The sequence below is a fragment of the Primulina huaijiensis genome, chromosome 4 (assembly GCF_012295235.1).
Source record: "Primulina huaijiensis isolate GDHJ02 chromosome 4, ASM1229523v2, whole genome shotgun sequence".
NCBI lineage: Eukaryota > Viridiplantae > Streptophyta > Magnoliopsida > Lamiales > Gesneriaceae > Primulina > Primulina huaijiensis.
Window position 1 is genome coordinate 25,331,352 of NC_133309.1, and position 14,334 is coordinate 25,345,685.

Consider the following 14,334-nt stretch of genomic DNA (forward strand, 5'->3'; position numbering starts at 1 on the left):
TTCTGCATGGATGCAGATGTAAACTGGTACCAAGGATGCCAGCAGATCAATACCTGCCGTTGTTTTATAACTCAGAGCGAGCGATAACTATGTAAATCAAATCAATAACATCTTTCAATCTTTGTATGATATGTATAAATACTACAGATTGTGTAGGTAATAATTGTTGTTCTTGATGGTTCACAAATATCATGTTTTGATCGTCACAAATATCATGTTTTGATCGTTGTTCACCATTGTTATAGATGGTAGAGCCAACAACTGTTACTAACAGCTGTAAATATCTTATCTGATATTGTTTGCTCTTGAAAATTCAAGAACTCGTTTTCAATTCCTTTTGTACAGGTATTCGATGTTGAATTTGAGTGATGTGTATGTAATCAAGTTGTAGATAGAAATAGACTGTTGGATTCTAAAGCCAAGAGAATATGCATGTTTCATTATCCTTTTGTTTTTATGCTGTGGGTTATGTGAATCTGAGGCCTCAACACTTGCTTGATGCTTAACCATGGGGTCCCTTTTAAGGGAAAGTATTGACCTTATAGAAAATTCCCAGCCACACTGCTTCCCTTCCGGATACTTTTTTTGACTACTATTTGTTATGTCTCTACCAATCACTGTCCAAGAAACGCATACGCGTTAACATTTAATCACTGTCCAAGAACACTGTTTGTAATATGATAGTGATGGTACAATATAAACTTACAATTGATGGACTCAAATTGGTTGATTGAGTGGCTCCTATGGCAGTCATTCTCGTCCTAACGGACTTGGAGTAGGAGATTCGTCAAGTACCATTCAAACAAAGAGTTCATGAGGAGAAGAGCTTTGTATAGACACTCTTGAGCCATTTTTGTAAGCTTGAAATTATTTCATTACGTTCTGTTGATCGGTTCTAGCTTCAAAGAACATATACATGAAGCTATGTCGACTTAAGTACGTCTCATTGACTAAACGATCGAGTATGCCACTCCATGTATCATGTATGTTGTTTGCACAAATTTCTGGATGTTGCGGGCGAGTAAAGCGTTGTCGCAAATGAAAATCAAAATTACTGTTAAAATCTAACTGTTCAAATTCAATTGTTTCTTCTAATCGTCTAAGCAAATTCAAACACAAAAATCAAACAAAGAAACGATATTGATGAAATAAATTCACGACATTTCAATCAGTCAGTTATTTGTACATGGGCCAAAATAATTTCATCCCGCTCAAAATCTAACTCAGCGATTTGCTCTCCACCTCCAGCGAATTCTTTCCTCGTCTGTACACTTCGTTCTTCGTTGCCCAGGTCGCGCTTCTCCTCCGGCTCTTCGTTCACTGAAACACCCATCAATTTGTCTCCCTCGAATTGCAGCTACTGTTATTTCGAGCACTCCTCACTTCGCGCAACTTTCCCAGCCTATGTTTCCGCCATCACACCGACCGTACCGCTGCCCACGTTTCTTTTTACGCCTCCTCCACTGATCCGTTCGCCTCTGCCCCAGCCCTTTTCATGGACTGCACAACTGAGATATGCTCCCTAAGCTCCGGCCTCTGCTTCATATTGCCACTTCTTCGCCTGAAATCTAGTGTGTATTGTAGGTCAAGTGACAAATGACGCACAGTCTCCTCGTCTACTGCCTTTCCTCTCCTTGCCACATGTATTTCAGTCCTCCATTTATCTTTCAGGCGCTTGGGCTTGGTTCCTGTATTCAGATGAATAAACATTACTCGGTTGTTGCCTTTGGATTCGTGTTTTCCATATCGTCATGCAGTGGCGGCGCCACAGTCCATGACACCCGGGCTCCGGGCTAAAGCCCGGGTGAGTGATTGATACATTAATATTTCTATCTAACATTACATAAAATATACCACTTTCATTTGTGAATTTCCTTATTTGTCATTGTTCATTTATTTAATTTAATTTAAGTTAGCAAATAGATTAATAGGTTATCTTAAAAGTTTTTTTTTTGCAATTCATTGTCCATCTTAAATGAATTTGGACATTAATACAAATTCTTCTTTCTTTCCTAACTTTTATGCCAAAAAAATTATTTAATAAAATTTTATTGTTAATTTAAATTAGCAAATTAAATTAATATGTTTTTTTAGGAGTTTTTTGTAATTCATTGTCCATCTTAAATGGATTTGGACATTAATATACATTCCTATTTCTTTTTTAAATTTTAGGCCAGGAAAATTATTTATTTATATTTCTTAGTAAAATCTAACATCTAACATACATATAAGTATATTATATCTAATTGTGAATGTTTTAATATACCTTTTTATTCATTTAATTTAGCAAATTAAATCAATAATTTTTTAATGGATCCTTTTATAATTTATTGTCTATCTTAAATATCTTTGGATATTAATGCATGTTGAATTTATCAATTTACCCATGATTTTTCTTTGTTGTTGCTAAAATTTGTTACTAAAATTAGTGTATTTCTTCATAATTGCTAATGAATATTTCATATTTATATCTTATATTTTCTTTAATTTTACATATAAATAAGTCACTTTTATAACAAATTGATTTTAAAATAATAATTTTTTAATGGATTCTTTTATAATTTATTGTCTATCTTAAATGCTTCTGGATATTAATGTATATTGAATTTATCAATTTACCCATTATTTTTCTTTGTTGCTACTAAAATTAGTGTATTTCTTCATGCTTGCTAATGAATATCTAATATTTATATCTTATATTTTCTTTTATTTTACATATAAATAAATCACTTTTATAACAAATTGATTTTAAAATATGAACTAAGAAGCATCGTATATTTTGTAGATATTGAAATATGTTAAAGATTATTTGTAAGAATATTTTTTTAACGTAAAATTATTCTGTGGTTGCAATTTTGCAATACTTTTCTCAAATTATTTTTTTAATGAATTATTTTTTAATTGTGGTTTTACTACTTGCACATATCATTGCGGGGTAGAAAACCGTGTACCATATATGGGTGTTACTCGCTTTAATTTTTAAAATATAACTAATAAAATTTGTGAGTTCTTCAACTATATTTTTCAATTTTTTCATAATATTATAAACACGTTATATTATTTTTTATAAATTTTATATATTTAATTTAAGTTATTTTTACTAATTAATGTCTATAAATTTGTGAAACTCTTGATATTTTTATATAGCTGATAAGAAAAAAACTTCTAATAAAATGTTTAATATTTCAGATATAACTATAAAATAATTTTTTTAGGAACTTAAGAATTTTTTTATGTATTTAAATTAAATTTTTTAATTAATATCAATGAATTTATGAAGCTCTTGATATTTTTATGTAGATGATAAGAAATGCTAAATTTTTGACAAATTCCAATAAATTGATTTAAGTAATAATTAAATAAATAGTTACTCAACAATTTAGTGATTTCACTTATGATTCATTATGTATTATGATAATATTTTAGATAAAAAATTTTTTTAAAATTAAAGTTTCTATTATTATATATTTTGTTATCAATTTTCAATTGCGTTCTAAACATAATACAAAATATGATTATATTAACATTATTCTATTACGAAATCATCATATATAATATATTATTTGTTATACTGTTTGTTCTTTTCAACCTATTAATTAATTTCTAATTGTATATGATGAAATTACATACATAAAAAACAATTTTTTCTCTTTTCTACATATTAATTAATTTAGCATTATATATGATGAATTTATATATATATAAGCTATTTTTCACATTTCAAAATAACAAAATTGTTATTTAATATTACTCACTTAATAAATTAACTAAGTTATGTTTACCAATTCATTGTGCATTATTATTATGATTGCAATTTAATGAAGCATAGGTGAGGACATATAGTGGTCACCCTAACAATTAATATTTGTGTTTAAATTATTATTAGTAATTAAAACTACTTTGTGTTCGATGAAATTATTTGATTAGTGAGAATAAATTTGATTTAGAAAAATGATTTCTAGAATGTAAAATAACAACTATATCATATTTGTTAGGTGCAATAATTGTTTATGTAAGGTATAACAATCGAAATGTGACGTTTGAATTGTTTTACGATTTTAAAAGATTTTAGTTAATGTTGCATCGTTACCCTGGTTATAACCTTTGGTAAAGCGGCAAATGCATGATCCTACAATTGGTATATATAAGAGTCAAAGTCATGAGATCAATTCTCATATATTGCAATTAGTGTAATTATTGATATTGTTGGAGTGCAATAATTGTCTTTGTTGGATACATCGATCGAATCATGATGATTGAGCTACTATACAGTTTAAAATATTTGAGTTGATGTGTAATATCTATTCTAAAAAAAGAAAAAGTTAAACAAAATTCGCAAGGAGTTAAAAGTTAGCAAAAACACAATTGATATTTAACTTAATAACAAGTTTAGGGGTTTTATTTTAACATCATTATGATAATTTAGTTAATTAAGAGAATTTTATTTGACAGTCACTATATGCACTCCATTTAAATACATTGTGATTTTGATTTTAGAAAAATTTACTATTCTCTTAATTTTATTTTTATTGTTTTCCATTGTGAATGATATTTGGATGAAAATTATCTTTGTTAATTTGAGAGAGCTGTCATTATGTTATAATCATGCAAATTGAAAAATGTTATATAAATAAGTGAATATATTTGATTTATCATTATGATGTATTTTTATTTATTGTGTTTTGATATATTTAGATCAATAAATACTCATAAACAAGATGTTATTTAAACGATTTTAAAAATTATTTAAATCTTGTTAGTATATATTTCATTATTAATCACCCACGTGCATCGCACGTGATCATTCCTAGTTTTTAAAAATTTATGAACTTAGACTTCTACATATATATAAAGATAATTATATATTAAAATTTTATAAAATTATTTTAATTGAAAGTATTTTAACATACTTATTATATATTTTCAAATACAAATAATTATTTTATTTTTTTTATTAGTTATATTGTCAAAACAAAATTGAGATATGTTTTAAAAAAAATTATTTAAAATAAATGAAATTATATTTAATTGTAATAAATTTAGTACTAACTTATTATTTATTGTATTTTTTAAATCAAATAAATAAGTTTATAAATTTATATTTATAGATAAAAATATTCTAAATAAAAAAATTGTTCTTGATTAATGATATATGATTATTAATATAGATATTATTAATAAAAAATTTAAAAATAAGATATATACAATTTTTTATATTAAATAATATTGGTTAAATTATCAAATCAAATTATAAATTACATTTTATTTTATTTCCAATGTTTTTTCCGTCCAAACATTGTGTAAATGCTTCATTAGATCCTAATCCAGATTCGGATACCAAATCCTCCTTCCAATCCAGTTAATAAAACCATTTCAATAACGTTATCCATACACACTAATGTCGACCAATCTCTTCCTTCGAGCGTGAAACGCACACACCGCATCCTACGATCCCACATTCCCCCGTCCACCCACAACCATTGGATCGCGCGTCATTCTCAGTCATCGCTAAAACGTAGGCTAGTGGAGATAACGATAAGTAACCCCATTTCAAACCGCCACCCGCCTGACGGCACGTGTGCAGGCTCTTCTGGAGGATTCAGATAAAGACCTTCAACGGTCAAATCTCACGGCTGTAACTTATCGCACGTGTCCAGTTAGTCTCTTCGGGTGCCCTCGAGGTGGCTTTAACATTGTCCCCTCTGAAATAAGACGTCGTGGCGGTGAAGTTTTGGGGCATATTCTTCTTCTTCCTGGAAGAGTTAAAGGTATGGGGAAAAAATCTCAGCTCTGTTCTTCCTTTGCGTCTGGTATTGTACCTTGAGCTTCCTTTTTGGTGTTCAGGTTTTGGTGGAGAGAAATGGCGGAGGCTTACTCTGGACAGAAGGAGGATGATGTTTCGGTGGAGCTCCCTGCTCCCAGTTCATGGAAGAAATTGGTATTTTTCTTGGATTTTTAGCTTCTGTTGTTTGAATTACAGCTTGAATTTTGCGTGAGGAAAAAATTGGTAAAAAAACAAGTGAAGAGCGAGTAGCCGGTTCAAAAATTTGTTTTTTTTAATATTAAATTTCTCAAAATGTTTCTTCATTTTTCTGTGTTTGAGACTTTATAGTTGATCGCTAGCTTAAAGTTTGGATATGGACATCGTTATTTGGGACCTTTTATTCACCAAAACGATTATTGAGTTTGTGTATTTTCTTGCGATTTTTTCATTATCTTTGGTAGCTTCTATGGTTGACATCACAAGGAGCGATTATAATTTCCTGTTTTTGAGATCATATTTAGTTCTGCAAATCTGCCTCGAGGACTCACACACACGACGCTTGAGTTTGTGTGAGCTAGCTGCTTCGAACTTGTTTGTGTATGTTTTTTCCCCTTTTCGTGGAATTGTGTGCGATCACATTTCAGGAAATAATTGAGTTGTCGTTTTAGATAGTATTCCTCCATCATGCTTATTATTGTAAAATGTGATGCGAGGACTGTCAGGAGATTGTAAGCGTGTCTTTAAAGTTTCTGTGTATTTTTCTGTAAATTATAACTGTGAAGTATTTTCTTGGTAAGTAATTTGATTTTATCTAATAAGGTATCGGGCATGCCACCCTGTTATTTCATTCACCCATTCTGTCCCATCTTTTTTCTTATTTCTGTGCAGTATTTGCTGAAAAAAGGAGGCACTCCGAAAAAAAACGAGATACTATTTATTTCGCCCACTGGGGAGGAGATAAACAGTCGCAAACAGCTGGATCAGTACCTGAAATTACACCCTGGAAGTCCTGCAATATCGGAATTTGACTGGGGCACTGGTGAAACTCCAAGAAGATCAACAAGGATCAGTGAGAAGGTCAAGGCAACTCCTCCATCTAAAGAAAGTGAGCCACCAACAAAACGCGGCAGACGATCGTCCCTTGCCAAGAAAGATAAAAAGATGGATGCAGACAAAGAAGAAACTGAAGGGAAGAAAGAAATTGAAATCTCAGGTGGGGAATCCAATGAGAAGGAAGCCGAAGATAACAAGGAAACCGAGGACAAGTGTGAAGGTGAAAAATTGCAAGAGGACGTCCCACAGGAGAATGCTGCGACTGATGTTGGGAGACATGATAAAACCCCTGCAAAGGATGACAAGGCTGAGATAGATGAAAAAGTTAATGGGATTGAAGAAAGTTCAACCTTGAAAGACAAGGCCGAACACAAACAGATATCTGGACCTGTTGAAAATCCGCAGTCGGGCCTTGATGGAGCTCAAACAGTTTTCGCCAATGGTGTGGCACCTGCATCTGGTGGATATGCCGTCGCCATAGAGGAAAACAGAGACATAGCTGAGATGCAGGTGGAGGAGCAAGAAAAGAATATGAAAGGAGATGTTATGGAGAATGGCAAGGTGAATCAACCAACCTTAGCTCCACATCATTCTTCTTCGACTCCTATTAGTTGTTGAACACGAACGATATTTACCAGTCATTAAGTTTTGTTGTAACTATTTCTGACATCATCAACCTGGGCGAACGTATTTTCGATTTGTAATAATTAGGCTGGGTTACATTTGTTTTTGGTTAGGGAGTCAGCTGTGTATTGTATTTGACGTTGTAGCTTCTCTTTGTTAATGGAGGGACTTGTTTATTTGACACTATACTTGTAATGTTATTGCTATGTTCGTCTCATGTGAGAACATCAAGTTAGATGTATGTTGCAGTTTGTGATGTTCATTTGCGCGTTGTGTCCTGTGACACCGCAACAGGGACGACGTTTGATGGAAGGCCAACTAAAATAACTGATTTTTAAGTGGAGGGTGATTTTCGCATCTAAACAATTCGTTGGCAGCGCCAAGGCACAGGGCTCTGACCATTGACCTACAAGAAAGAAATTTTGTCCTTCCAAAAAGATATTGAAATAAAAGGATTAAGATTCAATAATAAAAAAGCATGGGAGGTAATGAAAAGTTAGGAATCTCATTCCAATCCCACAAAGCTGAACAACGTTTTCCCTCCAGAAATCCCAAATATTTGCTCATCTTTAGGTTAAGGTTAGGAATCTTTTATGTTTTCGTCTATCATCATTGACAATGGCATGGCCGCAGAGAAAACATTGCATCTTACAAGAAACTGCTTCTGTTGCCAGAGTCGGAGTTGAAGCTGTCATATTCATATTGCTTAGTGTCCCTACACCTACAAATGCATCGTCCCTCTATAATTACTCCTCGTTTCAAGGCAATGAACTTCCTTTTGTTCTTCCTCTGGTTCATTATGCTCTCGAGAGTTCTCTCACCAGAAGGTATACAATATCTCAGATTGCGATTGTACTTTTTCCGTTTGTAAAGCTGATTTTATTTCTGTTTCTTTTCTCAGGTTTGGCAGTTCATGCTTTTACTGGTACATATGGAGTAAATTACGGCAGGATAGCGAACAATCTTCCACCACCAGAAAGTGTTGTGACCCTCTTAAAAGCAGCCAAGATCAAGAACATCAGAATCTATGACCCTGATCACGGAGTTTTGAGGGCATTTAAAGGGTCCGGAATCGAAATAATCGTTGGCCTACCGAGTGAATCTTTGCGAGACATGAGCATAGGCCTAGACCATGCGATAGCATGGGTAAAAGAGAACGTGGAGCCCTTTCTTCCAGACACACTTATAACTGGTATTGCTGTTGGAAACGAGGTCTTAGGAGGTACTGATACAGAACTATGGGAGGTTCTTGTTCCGGCCGTGAGGAATGTCTATGGTGCCCTTGTTCATCTACAATTAGCTAATAAAGTAGAAGTGTCGAGCCCGCATTCTGAGGGAGTTTTCGCCATTTCATTCCCACCCTCGGCTGGGGCGTTCAAGGAGACTCTACTTCCCTACCTGGGGCCACTCCTTCAATTCTTCTCACAAATTAACACTCCTTTTTACGTCAATGCCTATCCATTTCTAGCCTATATTAGTGATCCATCACATATTGATTTGAACTACGCTCTTTTTGAGCCGAACCCCGGGATTTACGATGCTAGAACTAAACTTCATTACGACAACATGTTTGAGGCTCAGATAGACGCAGCTTACGCTGCGTTGGAAAAGGTTGGTTTTAGTAAAATGGAAGTGATAGTTTCTGAGACCGGTTGGGCTTCAAAAGGAGATGAAAATGAAGTGGGAGCTAATCTAAAAAATGCTAGGACTTATCATCGTAATTTACGTAAGAGACTTTTGAAAAAGAAAGGAACTCCATATAGGCCAAAGATGGTGGTTAAGGCTTATATATTTGCCTTGTTTAACGAGAACTCGAAGCCAGGACCGACTTCGGAAAGGAATTTCGGGTTGTTCAAGGCTGATGGAAGCATTTCATACGACATCGGATTCACAGGACTCGTTCCAAGTTCCGGTTTCTCCATTCTTGGATCCATCAAGGTATGAAAAGTACAGAAACTATTCTTGTTTCCGCTCTTGCAAATTACTTTCCCAAAAATAGCCAACTCTGCATTAATTCTCAGGTGAATGGACAAAATTGGTGTGGACTCCAGCGGCTGTCTATTCGGGCAATCTGTGCAGCAGTTGTGCTTATTATGATCTCCTGATAGTTAACTAAAAGTTGGAAGAAATCAGGCGGTTGCCAGCCGAGTTATTCACATTCAAATTCATTTGTTTCGTTCCTTTTGCTTACGTTGATTCCAAAAGGGGATTTTTAATTTGATTCATCATGGAAGTTAGTTCATCTTGTACAAAGCATACGAGTGTGATTGAATGAAAACAAATTATTCCAAATGAAGCATCCAAGATTTGGTGAATCATGCAAACATTACGATTTTTCTATGTAAGCCATCATTGGAAGTTTAAAAGAGAAATAAGTATTCATTTTGCTATTTTAAACTTCTCGGAATAAAATATAAAGAGTAGGTCTCTTGTGAGACGGTCTCACGAATTTTTATCTGTGAGACGGGTCAAACATATCTATATTCACAATAAAAAATAATACTCTTAGCATAAAAAGTAATATTTTTTCATGGATGACCCAAATAAGATATATGTCTCACAAAATACGACCCGTGAGACCGTCTCACACAAGTTTTTGCCAATATAAATTGCAAAAAAAAAAATAAAAGAAAAAGGAATACAGTGATGTATTAGAAGGGTATTGGAAGTAAAGGTATTATTCAAGAAAAATACATTTGCAATATCATAAAGAGTTGATTAAATATACAATGTGAATCTCGAGATTACTGAAACCTCTCGTTACTATTAACTGAGTGAGGAAATCTTCTACATCATTTCCTGTAACATTCTCTGTTACATCAATAATTGGTTATCTCGTGTACCAAATTTCAACTGATTTTTATTTTTGTATATAAAAATTTAATGAAATTATGATTAATACCGAAGTGATAAAAATTATTTGGGACTGGGTTGTGGAAGATTTATAAATGAAAACCACTAAATTTGTATAACCGAGAATATTAGCTATTAATATTATTTTTAAAAGAGTTTTTTTTTCTATCTATAGAAACTCGGCAAAGTCAATCTTGATTTGAATGACTCAAACATGAAGTTACCCGATAGATGCATTCGTATAATTTCCTATTCCTTTCCACGTTCCAAAGAATTAGGAAAAGAGCTCCATTCTCGACTCTTGCTTGGGCCATTTTTGCTGCAGCGCAAAATGTGTATGCAGTCGGAGATGGAATGGGCTGGGATATACATCGTGATAGTTCTGTTTCATACCCCAACTCGGCTTCGGGCAAAAACACGTTCTCGGTCGGAGACATGCTGGATAATTCTTACTCTATGTGGTGTAATTTTTTCGAAGAATCTGTTCGTTAGCTATATCGTGAAGTTTATCAACTATAATAGAGTGAATTTCTAAAGATTTAACATCATCTTTAGGTCAAAACTAAGAGACTAAACTAAAAACAGAGTTCAGATAACTATATGTTTTACCTTTCTTCTCAAATGATACAAAAGAATGCGCAAACCAATAAAGAGGTATTACATAATTACATAAAAATATATCAAGAATGTCGAGCATAATAAAGTACCCTAACCAACAAAGAGACATGACATAAAATTATATGCATGTGAACAAATGAAATGAAAAACAAAAAGGGAAAAAACTATCACACTCATCGTAATAGAATGTAAAACCGCTTTCGAAAAACAAATGCCACAAAGAAGAAAAAACTAACAATTAAAAAAAAAAGATGTCACTACCTGATCATTGCCCCATAAGTGGCGAGATGATTCTTATGGTTTGTATAATACGGAAGAATTTCAGAATTGGAATTGGTTAATAGATGGTGTTCAAGAAACTGCTACAGCCCCATACGCCATAGTTGACCCGAATAGATAGCGAGACAAGAAATTTTACAGTTTTACAAAACCTACAAAATTGGTTCAGTTCATGTTTTATTAAAAAAAATTACCAATCCGTATTTCATCACCCATACTGCCCACCCCCACTGCTCAATATTGTCATTCAAATACCCCTATAAGCAGGCACAATTAATAATAAGGCTATCTCCAATCCACTGCACTACATTCTGCACTACATTGGTGTTACACTAAAATCATCTTCAACCACATTGCACTACATTTTACATTACTATAGAATATTCCAAGAATATTCTTTTTCTTTTCAATATTAATATGTCTGTTTTATGTTAATTGTTCGTAATTTGTATCATTTTAACGCATTATTAATTTAATCTGTGTTTTTTTTTATTTTTTATTTTTACACTTAATTAATTTCTAATCAGAATATTAAAAATTTTATAATTAAAATTTCAAAAAAATATTAATTAATTAAATATTAAACACTTATATTAAATTAATCAAATTAAAAACTAAAAAAAAAAATTGTGATCCAGCGCCAGTTTTGGTGCTGGATTGGAGTGAAATATCATGGCACCAGTGCCACACCATTGTGATGCCATGATTGGAGATGGTCTAAGCACCCACACAAGCAAGCAATATTGCGTGATTCAATTGCATCCCTAGATAATGTAAAGTGCTATGTACACCACCCAAAGGAAGTAATGACCCTACCACAACTTATCTCTACAATAAATGGAAACCGAGGCCTAATTTCATCCACATTCATTGGATGATGTCATAGATAAAAAAAAATCTCTTCATAGAATAAATAAAATCCTACCAAATGGAAGCAACAAGTGAGAGGGCACCAATAATTATTTTATTCTCAACCACAAAGAAAAAAGAGACAACAAACAATAATCTAAAATATTAGCATAGAACAATAAACAAGACACAAAATGATAGTTCTTCATTCTGTACAATGGAGGGAAAAAAAGGATGGATTTTTATGCGGATTAATAGCCTAATTAATGTATTTTCATACTCAAATCATCTAGTTTTCTTTTTCAGATCTTTCTAAATTATGATGGATTATATGTTTCAAATATTATTATCACAATTCCCAAGTGCTTTGTTCTCTCAAGCAACAGTGATAAGGGTGTCGCCATTCTTGAAGCCTGGGATCACCTGGAATGCTGAGTCGTCACTTGTCAAGAGCAGATCCTGTCCGGATGAGAGGGACAACCTCAGAGATATAGGGGATGGCTCAAACGGCACTTGCTGATTTAAGTTAAGATCTACCATTGTTGAAGAAGTTTGCATTTGGAGCATTACTGGTGACTTGTTCACTCGATCACTATGGCAAGAAGTTGGATTTTCCATTGGATTGCCACTTTGCATTGACAACATAACCGGGCCAACAGTAATCGGGAAAGGCACGGTAGAGAATCCGTTGATGTTGGAAGCTAAAGGCACAGATGGTGCGGTTGGTGGTGGAACTGGCTGAGCAGGGCGCTCTTGGTGGCTACCGTCGTCTTCAGTTTGCATTGCAGTGACCTTATCATAATAGGAGAAAATAGAAAATTAGACATTAATTGAAATAACATTCAAACAAAATGAGGAAAAATATTGTTTCCCGTCAAGATTTATAAAATAGTCATCAAAAACCCAAGCAGAAACTTGTAAACCACATTTTTAAGCACCAGAAAATTCTCTTACTTTTAGCCTAAAAATATAGGTACTTGCGTTTCTCAAAAGCAAGAAATGGTGGCTCCCAATAACATTTTAGAAGAAAATTGCTTAGATTCAACACCATAATATGTATAAATAGAATAAAAGTTAAATATCCTTCACGCAAGAGAATAAAACAAGTTTCATAGAACCATTACAATTCGTAATTTCCTTTACCTTGTAATATAGACAGAAAACGCTTACACATAGATACAGGTTATAAGAAATTACCAAGTCGGTGGTGATATCAAACAAGCTAGAGCGGCGACGGCGGCGATTGAGGTTGCTCCTGCGGAGAAAGTATTTCTGGGCATGGCTAGCCACTTGAGTTGGTGTGCGAGTCTTGACATAATTTCTAGAGATTCCTCTCCAGTCCCCTTTCCCAACATTCTGCAATCCAACAAGGAATAGTTTGTGCTCTTCCTCTGTCCATGGGACTCCTATAGACAAGGCACAACAAGTAAAATTTGGATGAGCTATATTTAAGGAATCAAAACATGAAGATCAAGAAAGGAAAGGAAAGGAAAAGATGCGACAAATAAACAGTTAGACTCGTAAATTTGAAAATTCAGATAATAATACAAGAAAATCAAACTGTCTTTTTTTTCCTCTCATAAAAATATTTTCTTTAACTCATAAAAAAATCATCACCTTCTCTAACACTCCAAAAATAAAACACAGATTTTGTTCAAGCTTTATATGTCAAAGTACCCAACTCTGTCAAATGACTCAAATCAGTCCACCAAAGACTGACAGATTGTAACAAAATCAACAAAATGATAAGACCTACAAACATCACATAACAAAAGAATTAAAGCTATCAATTAATCGATTTCAAATAGCGCAGATCATTTCTGCTAAACCAAACAACTACCAAAATCAGATAATCAGATCATTCATAACACAAATCTGAAGATCAGCAAAAACGAAAAACAGTTCAACAAATATTTTCACCAAACGATAGCTGGAAACATTTAAAAACCAAAATCAAACAATAGATCCGCGACCTCTCTTACGCTCGCGATTCCCGTGAACCGGCTGCGGCAAAGCATCGTCAGCCGACGCATAACCTGCCGCGCCACCGTCCTCAGCCACCGCAGGCTTAGGTAAATCACCATTGACCGGCTCGTATTCGGAGAGATTATTCATACTCACGCTCTTCCTCATAGGATCAACTTTGACTCTCACACCGAACAGAATAATCTCGCCGCTGCCTCCACATATGACGGAGCCACTTCCGCCACCGCTCACGGCGGCGGACGGCGAGTCCCTGAGCATTGACATTCCTTCCCTCGGATTTCACGGAAGGAGAAAGCACTATGGAGTGG

At 33.8% G+C, this 14,334-nt stretch overlaps 3 protein-coding genes across 3 annotated transcripts; 2 read left to right on the forward strand and 1 right to left on the reverse strand.

The window, feature by feature from the left end:
- The first annotated feature begins 5,546 nt into the window (after positions 1–5,546).
- On the forward strand, positions 5,547–7,627 carry LOC140975753 (uncharacterized). The gene is made up of 3 exons (XM_073439647.1): positions 5,547–5,768; positions 5,845–5,938; positions 6,653–7,627. The coding sequence occupies exons 2-3, from the start codon at positions 5,861–5,863 to the stop codon at positions 7,433–7,435; spliced, it is 861 nt and encodes a 286-aa protein (XP_073295748.1). The 5' UTR covers positions 5,547–5,768; positions 5,845–5,860; the 3' UTR covers positions 7,436–7,627.
- A 119-nt stretch (positions 7,628–7,746) lies between these two features.
- LOC140975752 (glucan endo-1,3-beta-glucosidase 14-like) lies at positions 7,747–9,729 on the forward strand. The gene is made up of 3 exons (XM_073439646.1): positions 7,747–8,268; positions 8,343–9,379; positions 9,463–9,729. The coding sequence occupies exons 1-3, from the start codon at positions 8,169–8,171 to the stop codon at positions 9,544–9,546; spliced, it is 1,221 nt and encodes a 406-aa protein (XP_073295747.1). The 5' UTR covers positions 7,747–8,168; the 3' UTR covers positions 9,547–9,729.
- Positions 9,730–12,181: 2,452 nt separating this feature from the next.
- On the reverse strand, positions 12,182–14,334 carry LOC140975755 (transcription factor MYB1R1-like). The gene is made up of 3 exons (XM_073439648.1): positions 14,014–14,334; positions 13,238–13,446; positions 12,182–12,832 (listed from the first exon to the last, which is right to left on the reverse strand). The coding sequence occupies exons 1-3, from the start codon at positions 14,288–14,290 to the stop codon at positions 12,416–12,418; spliced, it is 903 nt and encodes a 300-aa protein (XP_073295749.1). The 5' UTR covers positions 14,291–14,334; the 3' UTR covers positions 12,182–12,415.

Bases quoted from the DNA above. Each gene is read 5' to 3' on its own strand.
- LOC140975755 (XM_073439648.1), bottom strand. From the start codon at position 14,290: ATGTCAATGCTCAGGGACTCGCCGTCCGCCGCCGTGAGCGGTGGCGGA. The intron at 13,447-14,013 runs GTCGCGGATCTA...CCTTGTCTATAG, and splicing joins GAATCGCGAGCGTAAGAGAG to GAGTCCCATGGACAGAGGAA. The intron at 12,833-13,237 runs GTAATTTCTTAT...TATTATGATAAG, and splicing joins TTGATATCACCACCGACTTG to GTCACTGCAATGCAAACTGA.
- LOC140975752 (XM_073439646.1), top strand. From the start codon at position 8,169: ATGCATCGTCCCTCTATAATTACTCCTCGTTTCAAGGCAATGAACTTC. The intron at 8,269-8,342 runs GTATACAATATC...TTCTTTTCTCAG, and splicing joins GAGAGTTCTCTCACCAGAAG to GTTTGGCAGTTCATGCTTTT. The intron at 9,380-9,462 runs GTATGAAAAGTA...ATTAATTCTCAG, and splicing joins CCATTCTTGGATCCATCAAG to GTGAATGGACAAAATTGGTG.
- LOC140975753 (XM_073439647.1), top strand. From the start codon at position 5,861: ATGGCGGAGGCTTACTCTGGACAGAAGGAGGATGATGTTTCGGTGGAG. The intron at 5,939-6,652 runs GTATTTTTCTTG...ATTTCTGTGCAG, and splicing joins CCAGTTCATGGAAGAAATTG to TATTTGCTGAAAAAAGGAGG.